This window comes from Panthera onca (assembly GCF_046562875.1).
Source record: "Panthera onca isolate mPanOnc1 chromosome E1 unlocalized genomic scaffold, mPanOnc1 haplotype 2 h2.Chr16_ul_13, whole genome shotgun sequence".
NCBI lineage: Eukaryota > Metazoa > Chordata > Mammalia > Carnivora > Felidae > Panthera > Panthera onca.
The window spans coordinates 376,822-402,370 of record NW_027675812.1 but is presented as its reverse complement, the minus strand read 5'-3'; the positions used below and the strand labels follow the sequence as shown (position 1 = coordinate 402,370).

General features: G+C 37.0%; 1 protein-coding gene across 1 annotated transcript; it reads right to left on the bottom strand.

Annotated features, from left to right (window-relative positions):
- Positions 1-1,677: 1,677 nt before the first annotated feature.
- Positions 1,678-25,437, bottom strand: LOC145715133 (uncharacterized). Its single transcript, XM_081794748.1, has 6 exons — positions 25,434-25,437; positions 11,155-11,295; positions 7,120-7,191; positions 6,090-6,233; positions 5,547-5,618; positions 1,678-2,231 (listed from the first exon to the last, which is right to left on the bottom strand). The coding sequence occupies exons 1-6, from the start codon at positions 25,435-25,437 to the stop codon at positions 1,945-1,947; spliced, it is 720 nt and encodes a 239-aa protein (XP_081650874.1). The 3' UTR covers positions 1,678-1,944.
- Between the last annotated feature and the right edge of the window lie 112 nt (positions 25,438-25,549).

Below are 25,549 nucleotides of genomic sequence, written 5' to 3'. Positions count from 1 at the left end.
TTCTGTACTTTGTACATACTGAACATTCCTTCCTAACTCCTTTCAGCCCCTTTCCCTGCACCTGCAATTCTTGGCTAGTTCCTACTCATATTTCAAAACTCAACTCCAACAGCATCTCCTCCAAACAGCCTCTCTGACTACCTTATCCAACCCTGTGTGGGTTAGGTACCTATTGTATACGTTCCCATAACACTCTGTTTACCTCTGTCGTGGTATTTAACAATTGGAATTCGCGTTGTTTGTCATCTTGACAGACTGTAAGCTCTTTTATCTTTATATACTTAGTGTCTAGCAAGCAACAGTGCTTAATAAACTTTCATTGAATGAATGAAATAGCTCACCTCTGAACTCTCATACAACTCACTATCATCACTTGTGGAGGAAAAAACTCAGTCCTCCTCCTGTGTTTCTTCTTTACTCTCACTCTACGGCCACGCTTACAGCACTCTGACACTAGATATGTGGGGGGTTTTCTCCCACCAAGCAATTCTCTGCAACACCAACTGAGTGTCATACAATTTAACGCAATTCTGACACTATCTACCTGGAGATGGCATCAGGTCTCACAGGTTAAGGGTTCAGTCCCATGAGACTGCTCCCCCTCCACTGCAGATGCCAATCACAAGTAGTAGGTCCCCAGGTTACCTACAACTTCTGTCCAACTTGGCTACAAATTGGAGGTTCCCATGACTTTCTCTCCCTTGGACTCAATTATTTCCTAAAATAGTTCACAGAACTCAGGGAAATACTTAACATTCATCAGTTTATTAAAGGATATGATAAAATATACAAATGAACAGCCAGATGAAGAGATACATAGGGTCTGGGAGGTCTGGGAGCATCCCAAGCACGGCAGCTCTGTCCCTGTGGAGTTGGGTCAGTTATCTTTCTGGTATGTAGATGTGTTCACCAACGTGGAAACTCCCCAAACCCCATACTATTAGGATTTTATGGAGACCTCCTCACATAGGCATAATCAATGATTCACTCCATTTCCAGACCCTCTCCGTTTTCTGAAGAATGCGGGTGGGGGATAGAGCTGAAAATTCCAAAGTTCCAATCATGGCTTATCCTTATGGTGACAAGTCCCCACCTAGAAACCAGAAGCCTTCCCAGAATCACCTATTAGAACAACAGATGCCCCTAGAGTTCTCATCACTTAGGGATTTGCCAGTGTTTTAGGAGCTCCGTGCCAGGAATGGGGTTGAAGGGCAAATATATATTTCTTATTATAAATCACAACACATCACATCACTATGTCCCTGGCTATTACTCAAGTACTGCCATATACCATTGTAAATTCACTAAACTTTTATCTCTTATATTGTTATATACCCTTTTGTTGTTTACAGCTTGCCTCACCAACTAGACTGAAAGCTTCCTATGAATATTTTATATTTACTCGATTATCTGACACATTACATGACCCCTTACATATCAAAGACACTCAGGATCAGGTCTGTCCCATAGTCATACAGGCCAGGCACTGCCTAACGCTGAAGGGTGCTGTTTACAAGCACCCATAAGTTGTGCTGTACAGCGGCTCCAGTCAATATGATTAATGAAACAATGCTTAAACCCATTTAATAATGGGATAAAGAAAATACTTTTAGGAACTGAATTTAAATGAATAAAAGAACCACATAATAATTGGCAAAATTTGAAAATTATACATTGTTTTCTCTGAAACCTCTTAGGATTCAATCAGTCTCCTCCCACAAATGTCTCCTGCAGAGGGGAGAAAGTCCTCCCTCAGTCTCTTCCTGGCTCAGAGCAGTTTCCCTTCAGCACAGCTTTCACAGAGAATGACCTTGCCTTCCCTGAAGATGCTAAAAACATACACACAGATACACTCTGATGGAATCAACACAGGATACTTCATGGGTCATAAAAAATCTTATTAATCTTATTCAAAGATTTTTCTGTCAAGATAAATCTATGATCTCAGTAGACACGCTCTCTTAGAGTACTTTTTCCATTAGGATAATAAAGAAAAAAATTATTGGGGAGTGATGAATGGAGGATAGGGAAGGGGAATGGAAAATTTGCTATCACTTTATTTGGAAAGTCAACGTAGTTATATATACCATCAACATCAAGCGTTTTCACTAACATCTGGTGTTCTTCAGGCTTTACAGAAACACTGAGGTCATCAAAAGCATCTTTCAAGTCACCAATCTGAATTCTGTTGCAGTTCATCAAGTTGACAGTTTGGAGGGCAGTACATAAACCTGAAAACACAGGGGGATTCTATAGGTCATATATTTCAATTAATATTATCATTATGATTCCAAAATTAATAAGCCAAACATCCCTTTATTCCAAGCATATTTCCCTGAGATGTTCAGTTATTTTTGTCTCAAACTAAAAAAACTAAGATGACTCAGTTTTGTTTTTGTTTTTTAACTTAACTGCCTTACCAATGAGTTACACAAATCATCATACACTCAAGGTATCAGCTTCTCAAAAGTTAAAATAGGCCATTGCATCTTTTAGGGAAATGTTTCATTGTATATGCATGAGACAGAATTTGGGGCTTACTTCTGTCTATATGAAATAGCCCAAATTTCAGAGTATAAAAATATTAGTCCTGAATTTTCTTCTGCTTATTTTGCTACTGCTTTCAGTTTTTGCATATTCTTCATAACTTTCACTCTATTATTAGAAGTCCGCCAAGGAGTGTGGGAGTATTAAGGTGCCCCATTCCCAGCTCTTATCTAAAACCTCTAGGGATTTTCCCTTCTAAATGGGGTCCTTAGGATTAGAGCCAAGCCTCTGTCTGCCTTTTCAATGACTCCCACAAATCATGGTACACTCAAGGTCACTGTTTGGATTATAATCTCTAGTTTATCTAAGAGAATATTTAAAAGGAGGCAAAGTACTGGTACTCAAAAGAATTGCAGGAAAGAGTTGTACTATTTAGTAAGACATTATTAGATAAGACATTTTCCAACAAATCCTAATTCATGAGTGCCTTATTTCTCCAATAAATCCCAGCAGGTTTTTTTTGTAGACATTACAAACTGATTCTAAAATCCACATGGCAGTGTAAAAGTCCTAGAATAGTCAAAACAACTTTTTTTTTTACATTTTTTTAATGTTTATTTTTGAGAGAGAGAGAGCGCGAGAGAGCGAGCGAGCAAGCAGGGGAGGGGCAGGGAGAGAGGGAGACACAGAATCCGAAGCAGGCTCCAGGCTCTGAGCTGTCAGCACAGAGCCTGACATGGGGCTCAAACCCACGAACCATGAGATCATGACCTGAGCTGAAGTCGGACGTTCAACTGACTGAACCACCCAGGTGCCCCAGTCAAAACAACTTTTTAAAAGTAGAACAAAGTTAGAGGGCCAATACTACCTGAATGGTTTCAATGTTTATTGCAAAGCAACAGGAGTCAGACAATGTGGTTTGTGTAAAAACTGACAAAGATTAATAGAACAGAAGAGAGAATCCAGGAAATAAATATATATGTATATTTATATGATTTGTTACAAAACTACAAAGGAATTTCCGTATAGAAAGTATAGAGAAAATACAATCTTTTCAACAGTGGTGCTGGAACAAATGAAGGTCCATATGCAAAAACAAAACAAAACAAAAAGGAACTCTGATCCATACTTTATTCCACATATAAAGATTAACTCAAAATAGATCACAGAGCTAAAATACAAAACCAGAGGTGCCAGGGTGGCTCAGTAAGTTAAGCATCCGACTTCAGCTCAGGTCATGATCTCCCCGTGAGTTTGAGCCCGCCTCAGGCTCTGTGCTGATAGCTCAGAGCCTGGAGTCTTGCTTTGGATTCTGTCGCCCTCTCTCTCTGCCCCTCCCCCACTTGTGCTTTCTCTCTCTCTCTCTCTCTCTCTCTCTCTCTCTCTCTCAAAAATAAATAAAAATATTAAAAAAATATTTTTTAATGCAAAACCAAAACCCATAATACTTTTAGAAGAAAATATAATAAAACATTTGTAACCTTGGGTGAGGCAAAGATTTCATACATGTGACACCAAAAGCACAATATATAAAAGAAAAAAAAAACTAATTAACTGGACTTCATCAAAATTAAAACTAATGCTCTTGACACTTAAGAAAATGAAGACACTCAGAGAAAAATGTGCTCAGTAGAAGACTCGGAGAAAATATTTGCTAAGTATATATCTCATAAAGGACATGTATCCAGAATACAAACAGAAATACAAAAAAACCCATCCAACTTTATTTTTTTTTATTTTTTTTTAACGTTTATTTATTTTTGTGACAGAGAGAGACAGAGCATGAACAGGGAAGGGTCAGAGAGAGAGAGGGAGACACAGAATCCAAAACAGGCTCCAGGTTCTGAGCTGTCAGCACAGAGCCTGACGCAGGGCTTGAACTCACGAACCGTGAGATCATGACCTGAGCCGAGTCGGACGCTTAACCGACTGAGCTACCCAAGCGCCCCAAAACCCATCCAACTTTTTAATTTTTTTTTAACGTTTATTTATTTTTGAGACAGAGAGAGACAGAGCATGAACGGGGGAGGGGCAGAGAGAGAGGGAGACACAGAACTGGAAGCAGGCTCCAGGCTCCGAGCCATCAGCCCAGAGCCCAACGCAGGGCTCGAACTCACGGACCGTGAGATCATGACCTGAGCTGAAGTCAGACGCTTAATTGACTGAGCCACCCAGGCGCCCCCCCATCCAACATTAAAAAAGATCTGTACAGACACTTTATAAAGATACACAGATGACAAATAAGCACATGAGAAGATGCTCAACATCATTAATCAGTGAGGAAACACAAATTAAAACCACAATGAGATACTACTACACACTTATTAGAATGATTAAAATTAAAAAGACTGACTCCACCAAGCACTCCCAAGGATATGGAGGAATTGGACCTCTTCATACACTGCTGGTGGAAATGTAAAATGGTGTGGCCACTCTGGAAACCAGTTGGCAGTTTCTTAAAAAGTGAAACATACACCTACCATGTGAACCAGCCAATCTTTGGTAACTACTCAAGAGAAAGGAAAGCATATATTCATACGATGAATATTGTTGTACACAACTGTTCATAACAGCTTTATTTATAAGAGCCCCAAACTGGAAATAGCCTAACGAGCCGCACCAGGTAAGTAGATAAACTTCAGTGTATCAGCAAAATGGAGTGCTATGCCAGTAATAAATGACAATGAACTGCTGATACATCCTACGTGGATGAATCTCAAAATAATTATGCTGAATGAAAGCATCTAGCAAAAAAGAATATACCCATTTTATAAAAGTCTGGTAAATGCCAATGGATCTATACTGGCAAAAAGCAGATCAGTCGTTGCCTACGGATGAGGAAGAGGATGGGAAAAAGGCAGGAGAGATTACAAAGGAGCATGAGGCAGTTTTGCAGGTCAGGGATGTGTTCATTACCTTGATTGTGATGACAGATTTATAGGTGTGTGCATATGTCAAACTGTGTACTTTTAATTATAAAAATATACAGCTTTTGAATATCATTTATAGCTCACAATACTGTTTAATAATAACAAAAGGCAATGGGAAATATGACCCACCTTCAAATTCAGGAGCTGGCTTATTTGTGTTCAAAGCCTCCAAACTTTGTTTGAGACTTACTTCACTATTTTCTAAAAAGTAAAGTATAAGGATTATAAAATGGCAAGGTGTCAATATTAATAATCATCATTAAAATAACCATGACAGGGAATGGTGTGTGTGTGTGTGGGGGGGGGGGGGGTGGGGGGGGGAGGGGACAAATTTTGTTAATGTCTGAAAATTAGCCAGATAAAAACTAATCAATTTAAAATAATTTTACCACGAATCTATTCCCTTAAAACAAGAAAAAATTCTAACGGTATTATTTGTCTTAATTAAATATTGATGTATACATTTTACAAATGTGATGCCAGACAGAGGGTGACTCTTAAAAATATTTCCAAGAGTAAAAAAATATTAATTTTAATTTGTTCTCAGTATGCCTACATTCTCATTATGTTTCTAAGACCTAGTTTATCTAAAACATACATATATAAAACATATCCCAAGCACACAGTAAAACTAGGACTTCAACAGAGATTGTTCTTTTAAAAAGGACTCACCATCAATAGATGCTTGACCCAGAATTTCCTGGAACGTCTTGTTGCTTAATAGAATTCTAGCCTTCCGGAGTTGGGACCTCAGCTCATTTATAGGCATCTTATCATTTCTGATCTTATCAAGAGTTGTAATCTCTTTAAATAAATCTGTAAACATGTCAAGAATAGAGAAGTGATGAGGAAGTTGAGGCAAAGCCCTTTTTTAGACTTAACACCCTAACCTGCACAGAGTAGATGCATTACAAAAGGAATTCTGAGTTAGAGGGCTTTCAAAACATGTCAGTGGGCTCTGTTTTCAGAAGTCACTTAAACAATAAGCAAAATTTAACATACCCCTAGCCAGCTAAAAGTTGAGTTTCTGCAACATTTTGTAGAAGTTTGCTTTTATTTATTAACTATTTCTCCTCAAAGGTTTTTCTACTACATGCTCCAGTCTTTCATAGACTGTAAAGCATTTCAAGAACAGCTTGATAATAAATAGCTCTTAGAATGAAGTCAAATATCAAAAATAGAACCCAGCTAGTTGGCAAAAGGAAAACTGAAAAATATAAATCTGTTATACTCTGAAAAACAGTCACACCCTCTCCTAGGCATTAGAAAGCCTCTCTTTCTTGCTAGCCTACCTACTAGTATTACATGCAGTAAATCCTTTTTTTTTTTTTTTTTGTACTTTTTTTTAACGTTTCACTACAGGTGAGAAAAAGAAGCATATGGAAATTATCGGAGGTGAGAGAAAATTGTATTAGATTCACCAGGGGAGAAAATGTGTACCTTATACTGGAGCATATACTGAGACAAACTATTTTGCTTTAAGAAAGCATATTCTAGGAATGTAATTCTAAATAATTCATTACAGTCAAAGCACAGATTAAATATGATAAGGAATAAGAAAGCAGATTATAACATCTTGATACAGCAAAGAAAACTTAAGGAATTAAAAATACAGGGGAAAACAAACTATATTTTAGAAAAAGAATACCATTGAATGATCTTAGAAATTTACTTTTAATTTTCATTCTTTTACTATACTTACTATTGAATGGTGTTGATGGTTTAGGTGAATTAATGAAAACATCAATTACATCTTTTAAGATCTTTTTACTTTCTGCAAAGTTAAGAAATAAAATGGAATTTAAATAGATTTTAAGCTCATTAAAGCAGGGATCTGGTATTGTTTCAATTTCATTCAGCTTTCAAACTTCTGTGACCATAATGCATGGTAAGAAATACACTTAGATTATGAGCATGTGCGTGTGCGCGCACACACACACACGTACACACACACAAAAAGGGAATGCAAGGAAACACAATCTGGGAATTGCAAGGTACAGTTAGGATTCAGACCTCCCCATCCCCTGCCCCGAGGCAGGTCATAAGACACTCATGTGAGAGATGCCCTTGCTATACCCAGAGGGAGGGTGCATCCTTATCTCTGAAGACTGAGGGTTGGAGGGACACCAAGAGGAATCTGAACGAACAGACCTTACTAAGTTTCCCCTGGTTTACCACGCTCAGCTCATCTCATTTTGTCCTATCACAGTTTTCTACCACTTTCCACCCTTCATCAAAGCTAACACCAAAACATTCAGCTTTAACAACTCCTTATGAATATTCCCCTTTCATGTAAAATTTATATTAACTTTGAATGCTTTTCTCTTGTTGATCTGTCTCTTGTTACAGAGCTCCAGCTGGGAACCTAGAAGGGCAGAAGGAAAAGATTGTTTTCCCACTCCTACAGAAGCCTGCTTCAGGGGTCATAGGCTGGTAGCCCACAGACTGAATATAGCTGAGAGTCAGTCATGTCCATTGTCCTAGGGAGTGGTGGGGTTTTCTTTCCATTTGAATTTAACTATCTTCATCTAGGACACATGCTCTCAAGTTACCTTACAGTCCACACCCCTTCCTTTTGTCTTACAGCCAACTCATTTTATTAATTTTGCATTACGTGCCTGGCTACCGCAGGCATTTGAGTTAGCGGACTCTGCAGAGCCTGATTCAAAAGTTACCCTTCTCTATTGAAGTCTATTGTAATTTATCTAAATGGCAAATATTGGAGCTATGGCACTATACCTTTTGAAGTGGCAGGATAATTTGACCCATCTTTCCTATTCGAAGCAGTTAGCTTGGCCTTAAATATTTCCTCACTCCTGAGATTTTTGTAGACTGAGAGTTTTGGTAGGGACTATGTTTGCAAAAACCTAGAATCATTGAAGAAAATATGCCAAATGCCTAAATAGAGAGGAAGAGTTTGTCTGGAGACAGAGACAGAAGGAAAGAGAGGGACAGGGAGGGGTTGAGAGACTAGAGGTTTGATGGGAAAGAGTGAGAATTACCCTGTGGGAGCTTCCCTTCACACAGATGCAGGATTACCACAGGCTCCAACAACAAAGCATCAGTAGAAACACAATGCAAGGAAGTTTTAAAAGCTCTTCCTCTGTCTCCCACATTATGGTGTGACTTTGGAATGGGAGAGGGTGCCAGTAATCAACCACCCTGCCCCCAGGGTCTGATTTAATTTAATTGAAAGAAAAAAATGATTTCAATTTCTGGTATTTAGTAGCCAGATATCTGGATCAGCCCTCCTACTAAAAACAACTAAAAATTCTAAATAAAATTATTGCTATAAAAAAAAAAATCTTGGGGCGCCTGGGTGGCTCAGTCGGTTAAGCGTCCGACTCCAGCTCAGGTCATGATCTCACAGTCCGTGAGTTCGAGCCCCGCGTCGGGCTCTGTGCCGACAGCTTGGAGTCTGGAGCCTGTTTCAGATTCTGTGTCTCCCTCTCTCTTTCTGACCCTCCCCGACTCATGCTCTGTCTCTCTCTGTCTCAAAAATAAATGTTAAAAAAAAAAATTTTAAAAAAATCTTGAATTCATCAATGTGTTGCCAAGAAAGTAAGAAATTCCCAGACCAAACAACTGATGAAAGGCTGTAATCCAGAAACACGGCGACTGTTTTTACCCAAAGAGTGTTTGCCAAAGACAAAACAAAACAAAATTGGATGAATTTTAGTTTGTAGTTTCAAAGGCTCAGACAAAGCCTAAGTTCCTCCCAAAGTGGAGGGGAACGTGGGGTGGTTATCCTCAATTTACAAAAATGTTTCTCTAGATTTCAAGACCCAGAAAAAAATATCAAGAATAAGAAAACGTTCCTCCTTTATAGATAATTTGACTTTTCTCTCTAGCTACCTTTAAGATTTTTCTTTCTCTTTGGTATGTCACAGTTTCATCATGATAACCCTATGTATGGATTTCCTTTCATCCTATGTGGGATTCACTGGAATTCTTGTATTGGTAGGTTTAGGTCTTTCTCATTCTGGAAAATTCTCAGCTATAGTTCTCCAAATATTTTCTCTGCAACCACTCTGTCTCTTCTCTCCTGTGTGGCTATATATCACATCTTTTCATTCTTTCTTTTTCTAGCTTTACTGAGATATAACTGACATGTAACATTATATTAGTTGTAACTAATATATAACGTAATCAGATACACATATATATTTCAAACTGATTGCCACAATAAGTAGACCTCTTCATTCTGCCTTCCTTTTAGCTTCTTCTTCTTCTTTTTTTTAATGTTTATTTATTTGGGGGAGAGAGAGAGAGTAGGAGATGTGCAGAGAGGGAGACAGAGGATCTGAAGAGGGCTCCATGTTTACAGCAGTGAGCCCAATGCAGGGCTCTAACTCACAAACCACAAGATCATGACCTGAGCAGAAATCTGATACTCAATCAACTGAGCCACCCCAGCGCCACTAACCTCTTTCCTATATTCCAACTCTGTCTTTCTATGCTGCATTCTGTATAATTTCTTCAAACTCCTTTGCACTTCATATTTCTCTCTTCACCTATGTTTAATCTGCTAATATTGTTGTCTGCTAATTAATTTTAATTATTATATTTTTAATTTCTTTAAGTCCTGTTTCTTTCTTTTCAAATTTTAGTTTCCCTTACATGTTTTCAAATTTATCTTTTTTTAGAAGAGTACAGAAAGAGTGAAATTAAAAGAATAGAAAATACATATATATCCAAAAATATACTGTATTGCATATTCGCAGGTTGCTCAGAGAGTAAATCTTAAAATTTCTCAACATAAGAAAAAAACCCCTTTTTAACTATGCATGGTGACGTGTTAACTAGATCTATCGTTGTGATCATTTCATTCTCTATGTGAAATATATATACAAAATGTCACAAAATCAATGGTAGAGAAGAAAATGATACAGATGAAAACATAAATTGAGGAAACAATAAACACGATAGAGAGGATCAGAAAGCCAGGAATTAGTTAAGAGTTATTAAAATTGACAAACCGCTAGCATAAATGACCTAAAAAGAAAAAAGATGGGGCGCCTGGGTGGCTCAGTAGTCAAGCGTCTGACTTCGGCTCAGGTCATAATCTCGTGGTCCATGAGTTTGAGCCCCGTGTCAGGCTCTGTGCTGACACCTTAGAGCCTGGAGCCTGCTTCAGACTCTGTGTTCCCTCTCTCTGACCCTCCTCCACTCTCTCTCCCTCAAAAATAAATAAAAACATTTTTAAAAATCTTTAAAAAAGAAGTATCTGATTTTATTTATTTTTTAAAATGTTTGAAACATCTTTTTAAACATTTTTAATGGTTATTTATTTATGTTTGGAGGAAGAGAGAGAGGGAGAGAACAGGGGAAGGGCAGAGAGCAGAGAGAGAGAGAATCCCAGGCAGGCTCCGTCCGTCAGTGCAGAGCACTGTGAGATCGTGATCTCAAACCGTGAGATCATGACCTGAGCCAAAATCATGAGTTGGACGCTTAACTGACTGAGCTACCCAGGCACCCCAAGAAGTATCTGATTTTAAAACCTGGATAAAAACAGTACTTGTTTCTACTAGTCTTCTCCAAATAAAGAAGAGTATCCACACACTTTCCAAAAGGGTTACAACAATTCTCAGTAACCAGTTTATAAACATAGCAGTCCCATAACAATCTTCCTAAACCTATGGTATTAGTATTCTTAAAAAAAAAAAAAAAAAAAAATGAGCCAGCATGAACACGTATAGTCTAAACAGGAAAACTGAGAGGTAACTCAAGAACTCACCATCTGTTTCAGAGTTCAGTAACACCTCAGGTTTTTCTTCATTTAAAGGTTTCTCCAGGCCCTCCAACGCAGATAAAAGGTCTGTAACTTCAACTTTCCTATCAAAGACACTATTAACAACGTTACATGCATCTTCTATTCCTAAACAGAGACATGACAAAATACAAAGATATCTAGTTGGTCAGTCTATCCAGAGAAGCACATAACAACTTGATTTGGGTGAGATGTATTCATTTTCTAGAATACCCAGTCTTGAGAGATTTTGCCTCTCTGAAATATTCTCCAAACTGAAAGCTCTACAACATTTATAGGTTTACAATGCTTATATCAGAAAACAAGACACACTGAAATAGTTTACCTTACTAGTTCAACACAGGAAGGTAAACAAAACAACAAAATACCAAAATTATCTCTAAGAAAATAGTGCCATGATGGGGAAACAAAAGGGGGCACTTGGGTGGCTCAGTCAGTTAAGTGTCTGACTTTGGCTCAGGTCTTGATCTCACGGTTTGTGAGCTCGAGCCCCACATCAGGCTCTGTGCTGTCAGCGCAGAGCCAGCTTCAGATCTTCTGGCACTCTCTCTCTCTGCCCCTTCCCTACTCATGCTCGCTCACTCTCTCTCTCTCAAAAATAAATAAACAAACATTTAAAAAAAGGCAGCCCTTTCTGTCTTTATCTAAACATTTGGAAAGAATGACAGTGTTGTTGATGACATGCCAATAATTTGTTGCTTTACTAACTCAAGTGTTATTCATTTATATCTTTTAATCTCCCTTGTATCCAAGTTACAACTGTCTTCTTTATTATGTCCTCCCTATTTTTTCCCCTTCATCATACTTCCTAAAGAGTTCTTTATTAGTCTTTTGAAAGAACCAACTTTTGGTTATATGGATAAGTGCGTGTGTGTGTGTGTGTGTGTGTGTGTGTGTGTGTGTGTTCTATTTCACTAACTTCAACTTTCCACTTTGTTAGCTCCTGACTAGCACTTTTCAGGGGGATTGTACTGCTCTTTTGTTGTTTATGCTGCTGGTTAGCTCTGTAAACTGAACGTTTAAGATAAATTGTTCTGGAGGCGCCTGGGTGTCTCAGTCGGTTAAGCGTCCCACTCTTCATTTTGGCCCAGGTCATGATCATGTCAGCTGCGCTGACAGCAAGGAGCCTGCTTGGGATTCTGTCCTTCTCTCTCTCTGCTCTTCCCCCCCGTCATATGCACTCTCTCTCCGAAAATAAATAAACTTAAAAAAAGATAAATTATTTTTGATATTTCTTGTTTTCTAATAAAAGCATTTAATGCTATAAAATATCCTGTAAGATTGTTTTGGTCACACTCTACACGATTTGATACATAGTGCTTTCACTGTCATCATTTCTAAAATCTTTCAGGTTTCTTTTATTCTTCCACCAAGGAATTACTTACAAGGCAATTTGTTTTTCATCTTAAAAGCAACACTTTTCCTTTCTTTCACAAATAATTTTAATGTCACAACATCATGGTCAGACTATGTGGTCTGAATGACTTCTGATTTTCAGAATTCACTGAAATTTTTATTTGTGGCTTAAATACATCATCTATTTTTGTGGATATTCCATAAGTATTTGAAAAGAATGTGTATGTTTTTAGCATACAGAGTACTCTAATCTGTTTCTGAAGTCAACTTTGTTAATATTGTCACTTCAATCTCAATCTCTTTCTCAATTTCTTTCAATCCGTCTATTTCAATCTTATCTATTTAGAATTCAGTGTTTACCTGGAAATAGATATAAATATGGTTGTGTTTTATGGGCATTAGTAGAAATCCAACTTATATAAAGCATTCTTTGTTATACACGTATTCCATTTTTTCCTTTCTTCATGGAACCGTATTATTACTGAGGTCTCTCTCTGGTGCAAATGTAAATCTAGTTTACTGTTATGACGTGTATGTATGGACCATATTTTATTCAACCATTTCCCAAATCATGGACTCATAGATTGTTTTCATTTCTTCCCTCCCATAATGTTGCAGGGAGCATCCCTGTACATGTCTCTACAAGAAACTTCTCTGGGCTATTTATCTGACAATAGAATTATTGGATCATAAGAAATATGCATACTGAATTTGACAAGTACTGCTAGATTGCAATCTGGAATGCTGTACCATTTTACCTACTCACTAGCAATTTGTGAGTATTGCCAACTCTCTTCATACACATATTTAGCTATGTGGGTTTCTCCTCCTGTATACTAAGTCTTATATCCTTACTTATTTTTCCAATTGATTTCTTTCTTTCTACTGTTGATTTGCAGAATTCCCTTATATTTGAGATATTAATTTTTTGTTAGTTATCTTGTAATTATCTTCTTCCAGTCTGTTACATGTTTTAGAGTCCTTCATTTACCAGAAATCCTTAATTTTGATGTGATCAAATCCTTTTTTACCCCATGGTTGTGCTTTTGGGGAGTAACATCTTTAAGAAGGCATCCATAACCACAAGGCACAATAGTTTTTCTTGCATTTTCTTCCAACAGCTTTATAGTTTAATCTTTGAGATCCATTTTAACATTCATTTGATTCTTTGAAGGTTATTTTTGTATATGGTATGACATAGGGATTCTACTTCATTTTCTCTGCATTGTAAGGCAATTTTCTCAAATCAGAAGCTAAATAATACATCTTTTCCCCCACTAACTGATGATGTCATTTCTATCACATTCCGAGTTCCCATTAATAGAAGTCTCTACTGGGTTCCATATTGTGATGCACTGGTCTATTTTCACAGGTCTATATTAAAACAGCATTATGCTATGTACTAACATGTGACAAAGCAAGATCTTTATCTTTTTTTTTCCCAAAAGGGTCTTAGCTATTCATAGATCTATAATCTTCTATAATGAATATAGCATTAATTTGTCAAGGTTCCCACCAAACTTATCCTGAGATAGTGAGTGGAACTGCATTCCAAGTACAGATTATTTAGAGAGAATCCACTTATTTCAATACTTCTTTTAAAACCCCAGTTTTAGGACTACAGTTCTCAATCTCAATGTCTGTGGTCCAAGGCTGTTTTAGTGTCCCCATGATAGAACTGTGCTGAAATTTCAAAACAAACCGAAAAAAGTTAAGCATTTAGCCAATGTTTTTCACAAGGAGATAGAGAGCAAATGTAAAAAAATATATATATGAAGAAATAAACAAGAAAGATAAGAATACAGAGGGGAAAAGTCATTAGATGTGATTTAAAAAAGCAAACCTGTTACTTTGATTATAAGATGGATAACCCCATCAGCATTAGTGAGGACAAAAGAAAGAATATAGCAATAAAACACATGACAAGGAAGAAAGAGAGACAACAGAAATTTTTTTAAATAATTCAAGAATATTACAGTATGGAAAATATGCATCTATGTGTGAAAACCTAGAGTTTACAACATGAACTGAGTTTAAATGAGAAAATGCATAAAAGGGGGGTTTGGTAGAGTATATATAAAGTCTATATACACACATACCTATACATACACCAACCCCCAAAAATGAAGTTTCTGTTCATATGCATTTTGAATTTCATACTTACTGTGGCACTCGATAAATTCATCACTGTTGTTCAATTCTCTGATGAAATCCTTAAAACTCACCACTTCATCTTTTTTTAAAAAAGAAAAAAAGAAAGAATTTAGGTATTATTGTAAAAAGGACCATTTGATGTTATAACACCAGAGCTATAAACACAAAAATAATGGAGAGGACTGGTAATCCTATTGTGACACATGTGATATGCAGAATAGACCTAAAATAAAGCTGTCAGAGATGCACTTTGAACATCAATTCCTCTGATAAAAACCCGTAAATTGATAGACAAGAAACAACTTTTAATTTCTCTTTTAAAAGATATATGGCAGTATATTTCCTTTGGCATTTAGAGTGAAACTTCTGAAATATGCAAAATTTGTTATTTTAAATTGAAATAATTACTCACCGTTAGGATTAGTGTTATCCAAAGTCTCCTTTATTTTATCATCTGTTAGATAGATTCCAATGGCATTTAAATTTTGCTGAAGTACAGGAATGTCTTTAAGTTCATTTTTGTAAATGTTGATGTTGTAAAATTGATTTTTATTTCCTGGGAAGAGATAATCACCTTCAGTTAGAAAGGAATTTTCATGTTTCTCCTTTATATTTTAATTTTTTTTAATGTTTATTTATTTTTGACAGAGAGAGAGAGAAAGACAGAGCATGAGCTGGAGAGGGGCAGAGACAGAGGGAGACACAGAATCTGAAGCAGGCTCCAGGCTCTGAGCTGTCAGCACAGAGCCTGACACGGGGCTCGAACTCACAGACCGCGAGATCATGACCGAGTTGAAGTCAGACGCTCAACCGACTGAGCCACCCAGACACCCGTCTCCTTTATATTTAAAAAAAAGTGGGGAAAAAAATCTCCCAAGATATAAAATTATACTTAAGAGAAAAGGCAGTATTTGTATTTATTTATGTACCTACAATAATTTAAAATAGGTGACAATAGGTACACAGAAATGTATAAATATAAGTAAGGAAACTGGGGGAAAGAAACAGAAGAGCAGCAAAAATAAGACAAAAGAGAGCAACAGACAAAGTACATTTCATAAGGTCATATACATTAAATTTTGCAACAATATCAAATGTGCATGCATCTAACAAGAGCCTTCCAAATATAGCAAAAACTTGCAGAATTAAAGGGAGGAATGCATGAACCCATAATCAGAACTGCAGATTTGAAAATCTTGCACTTAGTAATTAATAGAACAACTAGAATAAACATCAGGAAGAATTAAGGGCGCCTGGGTGGCTCAGTCAGTTAAGTGTCTGACTTTGGCTTAGGTCACGATCTCACAGTTCATGAGTTAGAGCCCTGTGTTGGGCTCTGTGCTGACAGCTCAGAGCCTGGAGCCTGCTTTGGATTCTGTGTTTCCCTCTCTCTCTGCCCTTCCCCTGCTCGTTCTCTCTCTCTCTCTCTCTCTCTCTCTCTCTCTCTCTCAAAAATAAATATTAAAACAAAAAAAATTTTAATGTTTAAAAAAAATCAGAAATTAGAATATCCAACAAAACTAGCAAACAATCTAACCAAATGATATTTATAGAACACTACCCAACAACTACAGAATATACATTCTTTCAAGTGCACATGGAATATTCACCTAGGTAGACCACATGCTAGTCTTTGAACCAAATCTTAATGAATTTAAAAGAATTTAAATTGTACGAAATAAATTCTCTGACCAAGGTGTATTACATTAGAAATCAGTAACAAGATCCCTAGCACATGTCCAAATATTTGGAAATTAAATAATATAGTTCTTTAATTTTTTTAATGTTGATTTATTTTTGAGAGACAGAGAGAGGCAGAGCGTGGGTGGGAGAGGGGCAGACAGAGAGGGAGTCACAGAATCCGAAGCAGCTCCAGGCTCTGAGCTGTCAGCACAGAGCCCGACACGAGGCTCCGACCCAGGAACCATGAGATCATGACCTGAGCCGAAGTTGGACACTTAACCAACTGAGCCACCCAGGTGCCCCTAAATAGTACATTTCTAAATAACTCATGTTTCAAATGAGATATCACAAGGTAAATTAGAAAATATTTTAGGGCGCCTGGGTGGCGCAGTCGGTTAAGCGTCCGACTTCAGCCAGGTCACGATCTCGCGGTCCGTGAGTTCGAGCCCCGCGTCAGGCTCTGGGCTGATGGCTCGGAGCCTGGAGCCTGTTTCCGATTCTGTGTCTCCCTCTCTCTCTGCCCCTCCCCCGTTCATGCTCTGTCTCTCTCTGTCCCAAAAATAAATAAAAAACGTTGAAAAAAAAAAATTTAAAAAAAAAAGAAAATATTTTAAATAAGTGATTATCAAATCACAACATATAAAATTTTGTGAGATGCTGTGAAAGTGCTCAGAGGGAAATTTGTAGTTTTAAATGCTGGAAAGGTATAAAATCAGTAGTACAAAAAGTAGTGGTATGAAATTCTTTTTTCTTAATGTTTATTTTTGAAAGAGAGAGAGCGCGCCTGCGAGCATGAGTAGGGGAGGGGCAGAGAGAGATGGAGACACAGAATCCAAGGCAGACTCCAGGCTGGCACGGGGCTTGAACTCACGAGCCGTGAGATCATGACCTGAGCCAAAGTCGGACGCCTAACCGACTAAGTCATGCAGGCACCCCTGAAACTCCTTTTTAAAAAATTCTTTTTTAGAGTTGTATAATACTCTACTGTACATAGAAACTAAAGTTTATTCAACTAACCTCCAATGTTTACACATTAAGTATTTTCATTCTTTTGCCATCTCAAATAATTCTGTAATGAATAATCTTATGTATCTATATTTTCACATTGTTGGAAGGTATCTTCAGGGAAAATTCCTAGAAGCAGGATTGCTGGGTCCAAAGGTAAAGGCATATGTAGTTTTGTTAGACATTGCCAAATTCCCTCCATTAGACTGGTAGCATGTTAAACGCCCACCAGCTATAGGTAAACGTCTTTTTCTCTACAACCTAACAGTTGTGAAGGTTTTCAATTTTTGCCAATCTAATGGGTGAGAAATTGTATGTCCATTTCAATTTGCATATTTCTTATTATGAGTAAAATCAAACATCTCTTAATATGTTCATAAGCCATTTAAGATCTTTTTTATGATTTATATATCCATGACTTTTGCCCATTTTTCTATTTTTCTTCTGTGATATACATTATAGTTTCTACCATATTGTTATTTGTTCTTTGACTTTACCTATGATATTGTATTAATAGATAAAATTGTTTTTTTTTTAAATTTTTTCCAAGATGGATGTCAGAGAGCTTACTGCCTATGTTTTTTCCTAGATTTTTTTTAAACGTTAAAAAAATTTTTTTAACATTTTTCATTTGTTTTTGTGAGACAGAGAGAGAGAGAGAGAGAGAGAGCGAGCATGAGCCGGGGAGGGGAGGAGAGAGAGGGAGACACAGAATCCGAAGCAGGCTCCAGGCTCCGAGCTGTCAGCACAGAGCCCGACGCCCACAGACCGCGAGATCATGACCTGAGCCAAGCCAGACACTTACCTGAGTCACCCAGGCGCTCCTCTTCCAGGAGTTTTATGGTTTCAGGTCTTACAAGAGCAAGTATTTAATCATAGTCTAAGATAGGAATCCAGTTTCATTCTTTTGCATGTGGTTGTCTAGTTTTCCCAACACCACTTATTGAAGAATCTGTCCTTTCCCCACTATATATTCTTGCCTCGTTTGTCATAAATGAATTGACCGTATATGCAAGGGTTTATTTCTGAGCTCTCTGTTCTGTTCCACTGATGTCTGTTTTTATGCCAATACCATAGAGTTTTGATTACTATACTTTTGTAATAAAGTTTGGAATCAGAAAGTATGATGGCTCCAGCTTTGTTCTTTCTCAAGATTGCTTTGGCTATCAGGGTTTTCTATGGCTCCATACAAATTTTAGGATTGTTTGTTCTAGGTGTGAAAAATGCCATTGGAATTTTGATAGGGATTGCATTGAGCCCGTATATCGCTTTGGGTAGTATGGACATTTTAACATTATTAATTCTTTGACTCCACAAGCATGGAATATCTTTCCATTCATTTGCATCATCTTCAATTTCTTTCTTCAATGTCTTATAGTTTTCAGTGTACAGGTCTTTCACCTCCTTGGTTAAATTTATTCTTAGGTATTTTATTCTTTTCAATGCAATTGTAATGGGATAGTTTTCTTAATTTCTTTCTGATAGTTTATTAGCAAATAGAAATGCAACTGGTTTTTCTATTTGATTTCATATGGTGCAACTTTACTGAATTTGTTTATTAGTTCTAACAGTTTTTTTTTAATAGGGCCTTTAGGGTTTTCTACATATAATATTGTGTTATCTGCAAATAGTAACAGTTTTATTTCTTTCTTTCCAATTTGGATGACTTTGTTTCCTTTTCTTGCCTAATTGTTCTCGGTAGGACTTCCAATACTATGAACACAAGTTGAGTAAAAGTAGTGAGAAAAATTACGGCATAGGGAATATAGTCAATAACACTGTAATAACATTTTATTGTGACAGATGATAACTACACTTATCATGGTGAGACGTGAGCAATACATAGAATTATTGAATCACTATGTTGTATGCCTGAAACTAATATAACATTTTATGTAAACTATATTTTAGTAAACAAAACAAAACAAAAAAACTGGCAAGAATAGGCATCCTTGTCTTGTTCCTGATCTTAGAAGAAAAGCTTTCAGTTTTTCCCCATTGAGCATATATGTGGCCTTTCGTATATGGCCTTCATTAAGCTGAGGTATGTTTCTTCTGTACACACTTTGTTGAGAGGTTTTTTTTAATCATAAATGGATGTTATCTATCATAAATTGATGTTTGGCAGTTTCTATCAATTTAAATATATATCCCAGCAATCCCATTTCTAGGTATTCAACTAGGAGAAATGAAAATATATGTCCACACAAATACCTGTACATAAATATTTATAGCAGCTTCACTCATAATCACCAAAACCCAGGAAACTTCAATAGTTTATCAATTGGTAAATATACAAACATTACATTCATGTAATGGAATAATACTCATCAATAAAAATAAACACACTGCATGCAAAAAGTTGATGAATGTAAAGTATAATATGCTATGTGAAAGAAGCCAGACTCAAATGAGCTTCATATGTTATGATTCCATTTACATGACAACCTAGAAAAGGCAAAACTTTAGAGTCAAAGAATAGATCAGGGGTCACCAGGAATGAGGGTTAGCGAAATGGATGGACTACAAAAGGACACAAAGAAACTTCTGTGGTGATACAGTCTATGTGCTGTTTAGTAATGGTTACATGACATTATTTTTAAGAATTCAAAAAACAATATACCTAAAAAAAGGTGAATTTTACTACACGCAAGTTATACTGCAATAAATATAAATTTGCTCCTCAAAAATATAGTCAAGAGAGTAGTTGAGAATACATAAAAACAGAAAAGATAGGTATAAAATCCACTTTGCTAGGTTGGTCAAAAGTTTTAAAGTTGTCTTCTTTTTATTTTTCAAATTTTTATTCAAATTCTAGTTAGTCAACATATAGTGTACTATTGGTTTCAGTAGAATTTAGTGATTCATCACTTACATATGACACCCAGTGTTCAACGTAACAAATGCCCTCAATACCCATCATCCTTTTAGCCCATCCCCCGCCCACCTCCTTCCACCAACCCTCAGTTTGTTCACTATAGTTAAGACTCTTCATATGGTTTGCTTCTCTCTTTCCCCCACCTTCCCCTATGTTCATTCGTTTTGTTTCTTAAATTCCACATGTGTGAAATCATAGGTATTTGTCTTTCTCTGCCTGACTTATCTCACTTAGCATAATCCAGTCTGGTTCCATCCACATTGTTGCAAATGGCAAGATTTCATTCTTTTGATGGCTGAGTAATATTCCATTACATATACATATACATACACCATAACTTCTTTATTCATTCATCAATCCATGGACATTTGGGTTTTTCCCATAATTTGGCAATTGTTGACAATGCTGCTATAAACATCAGGGTGCATGTGGCCCTTCAAATTAGTATTTGTATACCTTTTGTGTAAATACCTAGTAGTGAAACTGCTGGGTCATAGGGTAGTTCCATTTTTAACTTTTTGAGGAAACTCCATATTGTCTTCCACAGTGGCTGCACCAATTTGCATTCTAAAAATTATTTTCTCATTGTTTATAATATTCTAATAAATTCAGGTCAGATATACCTAGTGAATAATCTCAGAGAACAGTATATAATCTAATATTTTTCTAGCACTATCAAAGTAAAACCACCCATAACTTTGAGTTTGGGGTAAATTTAGCAGTCTTTGCCATATAATTCAAACACAAGTTATATAAACTAATACTGTATTGTTTTATCTTTAAAAAAATTTAATGTTTGTTTATTTTTGAGAAAGAGAGAGACAGGGAAACCGAGAGCGAGTGGGGGAGGAGCAGTGAGGGAGGGAGACACAGAATCCGAAGCAGGCTCCAGGCTCTGAGCTGTCAGCACAGACCCTGATGGGGGGCTCCAACTCACAGACCACAAGATCATGACCTGAGCCGAAGTCTGACGCTTAAACAACTGAGCCACCAAGGTGCCCCTATATTGTTTTATCTTTATATTGTTTCTTACTTACCTGTGCTTTATCTAATCCTGTGTGTTTTTTAAAAGATGTTTTAAAAAACATCTTTTTTTTGAAAACATCTTTGTTTGTTTGTTTGTTTACTATTTTAGGGAGAGAGAGAGCACAAGCTGGGGAGAAGGATGAAGGGAGAGAGGAAATCTTAAGCAGGCTTCATACTCAGCGCGAATGGATGCAGGTTGAGCCCATGACCCTGGAATCATGACCTGAGCCGAAGTCAAGAGTCAGTTGCTCAACCAACTGAGTGACACAGACGCCCCAATCCTGTGTTGTTTTAACATGAAAACCACTGCCTGTCCTTCCACACAGAGCCAGTAGATACATATTAAGTGGAACTCACCTGAGGCTTTAGGCATGTTCAATGTATCACAGAACTTAATAAAAAAATTCTTCAAAGGTAATCTTGCCATTTTCTGTAATGCAAAGTAAAATGTAGATGAAGGAATTACTGCTTCTGAATTAATCTGTCAGCAGTTAATAGTCAAGTTATAACAAAGGTGAAAAGCCCGGGGGTCAGCCTGTACTGTTCCTTCTTCCTTAACTTCTGCATACATATGATTATCAATTTCTATTCAATTATTTCCAAATACTGCTTGAATATATCACTATATTAGTTAATGCCTATGCTATTACAATAGCATTGCTAAAAATCTATCGCATCAGTCTCATTTCTCTCCATTTATTTTAAACAATGCAGCAAGAGAGGTCTTTCTCTTTAAAAAAAAAATCTGGTTACTCCTCTGAATAAAACCCTTCAGTAGCTCCTACTTGTCCAAAAACTACAAAAGCAAAACAAAACAAACACACGGTGGGCAGGCAAAGAGGCTATAGGCCAATATTCCTTACAAATGTGTTAACATCTAAGTGAAATTCTAGAAAATAGGGTTTAGCAGTATAAGCAGAAACTAAAGTTCTAGATACCTTTAGGACATGCATTTTCACTGAGGGTGATAGGCTTTCAGGAAGGAAAACAGGTTCTTGGAGGGGAAAAAATCTTAGCCATTACAATGGTTTGTGGCCACAGTACATAAGCAAATATTTATTTTTGGCATTAAACATTCATAGCGTGTGGGATGGTGAAAAAGACAAAAATGTCTAAAAAGTCTCCTTAGGGGAGTGATATTTTTTTTTAAAGGTTAAGAAACACTACTTTTAGGATAATGGTAACCACCTAAATTTACTCTGGAGAAATCTAAGAAAAAGGCTTAGAAATCCATAGGACCAAAGATGGCATCTTGATGTGGAACTCAGTGCATAGAATTTGGTGGTGAAGGAAAAGAAAGAAGCAGTTAAAGATGAAGTCCCTACTAAACAGTATCAAAATGTCAGAAGGCTCACTACCCCCACCTCCCACCCTCTGCCCCAAAGGTGCCATTAAAGTAAACGGACTTCATTTACTTCAGTAGAAACTGAAGACAGAGCTCCACACTGAATGTGCCACCCAACACCCTCAACTCTTTCAACAAATCAGGATAGAAATGGACAAAGGAAGATCTGAGATGGGAGCCAACAACTCAGAAAATAGACTGTGTAGAAAGACCAAGTCAGCTCCAAAATAAAGACTCAAGTAAAGTAAAGGTACACAAGGTAGAATGGATATGACAAACTATAGTAAGGGACATAAAGGATAGACATGAAAAGAACCAAAAGGAAAAAAAAAAAAAAAAAAAAAGGAGGGGGAGAGAGAAAAGGAAGAAAAAAAAAAAAACCCAATGCAAAAAAAAAAAAAAAAAAAAAAAAAAAAGTAGAAAAGTTTACAGCAGAAGTGACAGAGCCCAGAAATAAACCCCACATATGCTCAACTAATATTTGACGAGGCAGCCAAGAACATTCAATGGAGAAAGGATGGTCTCTTCAACAAATGGTGTTGGGAAACTGAATAACCACTTGGGATACTCCCCAAAATTACCTCAAAATGAATTAAAGATTTAATTGTAAGATCTGATACTGTAAAGAAAACATAAGGAAACAGCTTTCAGACATTGGTCTTGGCAATGATTTTTTGGACATGACACCAAAAGCACAAACAACAAAAGCAGAAATCAACAAGTAGAACTAGATGCCATTTAAGATTTTTCTTTTTTTTAATGTTTATTTATTTGTGAGAGAGAAAGACACAGAGCATGAGCAGGGAGGGGCAGAGAGAGAGGGAGACACAGAAACTGAAGCAAGCTCCAAGCTGTCAGCACAGAGCCCGACATGGTGCTTGAACTCAAGAATCATGAGATCAAGACCTGATGTCGAAAGCTTAACTGGCTGTAGTCGGACGCTTAACCGACTGAGCCACCCAGGCACCCCAGAACTACATTCAACTTAAAAACTTTTGTACAGCAAAAGAAACAATCGGCAAAATGAAAAGGCAACCTACAGAATGAGAGAAAATATTTGCAAACCATATATCTGATAAAGGATTATTATCCAAAATATATAACAAAGAATTCACACAGCTCAATAACAAACAAGCAAATGAACTATTTTAAAAATGGGCAGAGCAATAGAATAGGCATTTTCCCAAAGAAGACATCCAAATGACCAACAGGTGCATGAAAAGGTGTTCAACATCACTAACCATCAGGGAAATGCAAATCATAACCACAATGAGATATTGCTCAAACCCGTTAGAATGGCTATCATCAAGAAGACCGGAGATAAGGATTTGTGATGATGTGGAGAATGGGAACCCTCATACACTGTTGGTGGCAATGTAGATTGGTGCAGCCACTATGGACAATAGTATAGAAATTCCCCTCAAAATTAAAAATAGAACTACGATATGAACCATCAATTCCCCTTACAAGTGTATATTCAAAGGAAACGAAAACAGGATCTTGAAGACATACTCCTGTGTCTATTTCAGCATTATTCACAATAGCTAAAATATGGAAACAATCTAAGTGCTCATCAACAGATGAATAAACAGAGGTAGTGTGAAAATAGACAACAGAGTATTTTTCAGCCATGAGAAAGAGAGAAATCCTGTCATTTGCAACAAGATGGTAGGATCTTGAAGTCCTTATGCTTAGAGGAGATAAGCCAAAGACAAATGTTGTATATATCGCTAATATGTGGAATCTAAAAAAGCCGATCTCACAGAAAGAGAGCAGAATGGTGGTTACCAAGGACTTAGGGGGTGGGGTGATTGGGGAGATACTGTTAAAAAGTACAAATTTGCAGTTAAAATGAATAAATTCTGGAAATCTAATGCTGTGCTGATCTAATACTGTATTACATAATTGAAAGTTGCTAAGAGACTAGATCTTAAATGTTCTCACCACAAAAAAAGAAATTGTGATAATTACGTGATGTGATAGAGGTGTTAGATAACATTACAGTGATAATTATATTGCAATATATAAATGTATCAAATCAACACATTGGACACTCTAAACTTACATAATGTTATTATATGCCCATTATATCTCAATTTTACAAAAAGGAAAAGAAAAACTCTGTGGAGGTGGAGTGGGGGGAAAAAAAAGCTCTAAGTCACTAATATTGAGGATGAAAATGAAGGTATCATTACAGATGAAGCAGAAATCAAAAAAGATAAAAAGCAGATGTCAAGGACAACTTTATCCAATACATTTGAAAAGTCAGATGAAGTGGACAAATTCCTATAAAGACACAGCCTGCCAAAATTGACAGGAAAATAGAATATTTTCTTGGTAATACCATACAATTTCAGAAATTAAATCAATAGTCCAGAATTTTTCCATAAATAAAACTCTAGGCCCATAAGGCTTCACCTGTGAGTTCTGCTTAACATTTGAGGAAGAAAAAAAATCTCTTACAGAGAATAGGAAAGTAAAGAATATTCCCCAACTCTTTTGAAAACGTAACAAAAATGATATTCAACAATACCAGTCATTAAAATAACGCAGTTATTTTGTACATTTATAAACATCTGCTTCCTTGAGCCAATGCCGCAGGCAACACCCCCTGAGGTATTCCTGGATATCAGCATAGTTTACCTTCCAAAGGGTTAACACGTGGCGAAGGGCCTCACGGACTCTGTTGTACTCTGTGCATGGCATTCTGACTGAATACTGCCCGTGCCAGTCAGTTCACAAAGTGACCTCATCTCCCAAGTACCACCACCCACAGGGATAAAGTAGGCCCAGACTCACCCATCTGTTCAGTTTCACAGAGCTCAGGCTTGGCACACTATGGTGGCACTGGTGCTCACCAGTCATCTCACTGCAGCGCCCCCCCCCCCCCCAGGGTGCCCTCCATTGCTGTATAT

Coding starts and splice junctions, on each gene's coding strand:
- LOC145715133 (XM_081794748.1), bottom strand. Junction 5,619..6,089: donor GGGTCAAGCATCTATTGATG/GTGAGTCCTTTT, acceptor TTTACTTTTTAG/AAAATAGTGAAGTAAGTCTC. Junction 2,232..5,546: donor GCCAGCTCCTGAATTTGAAG/GTGGGTCATATT, acceptor CTGTGTTTTCAG/GTTTATGTACTGCCCTCCAA.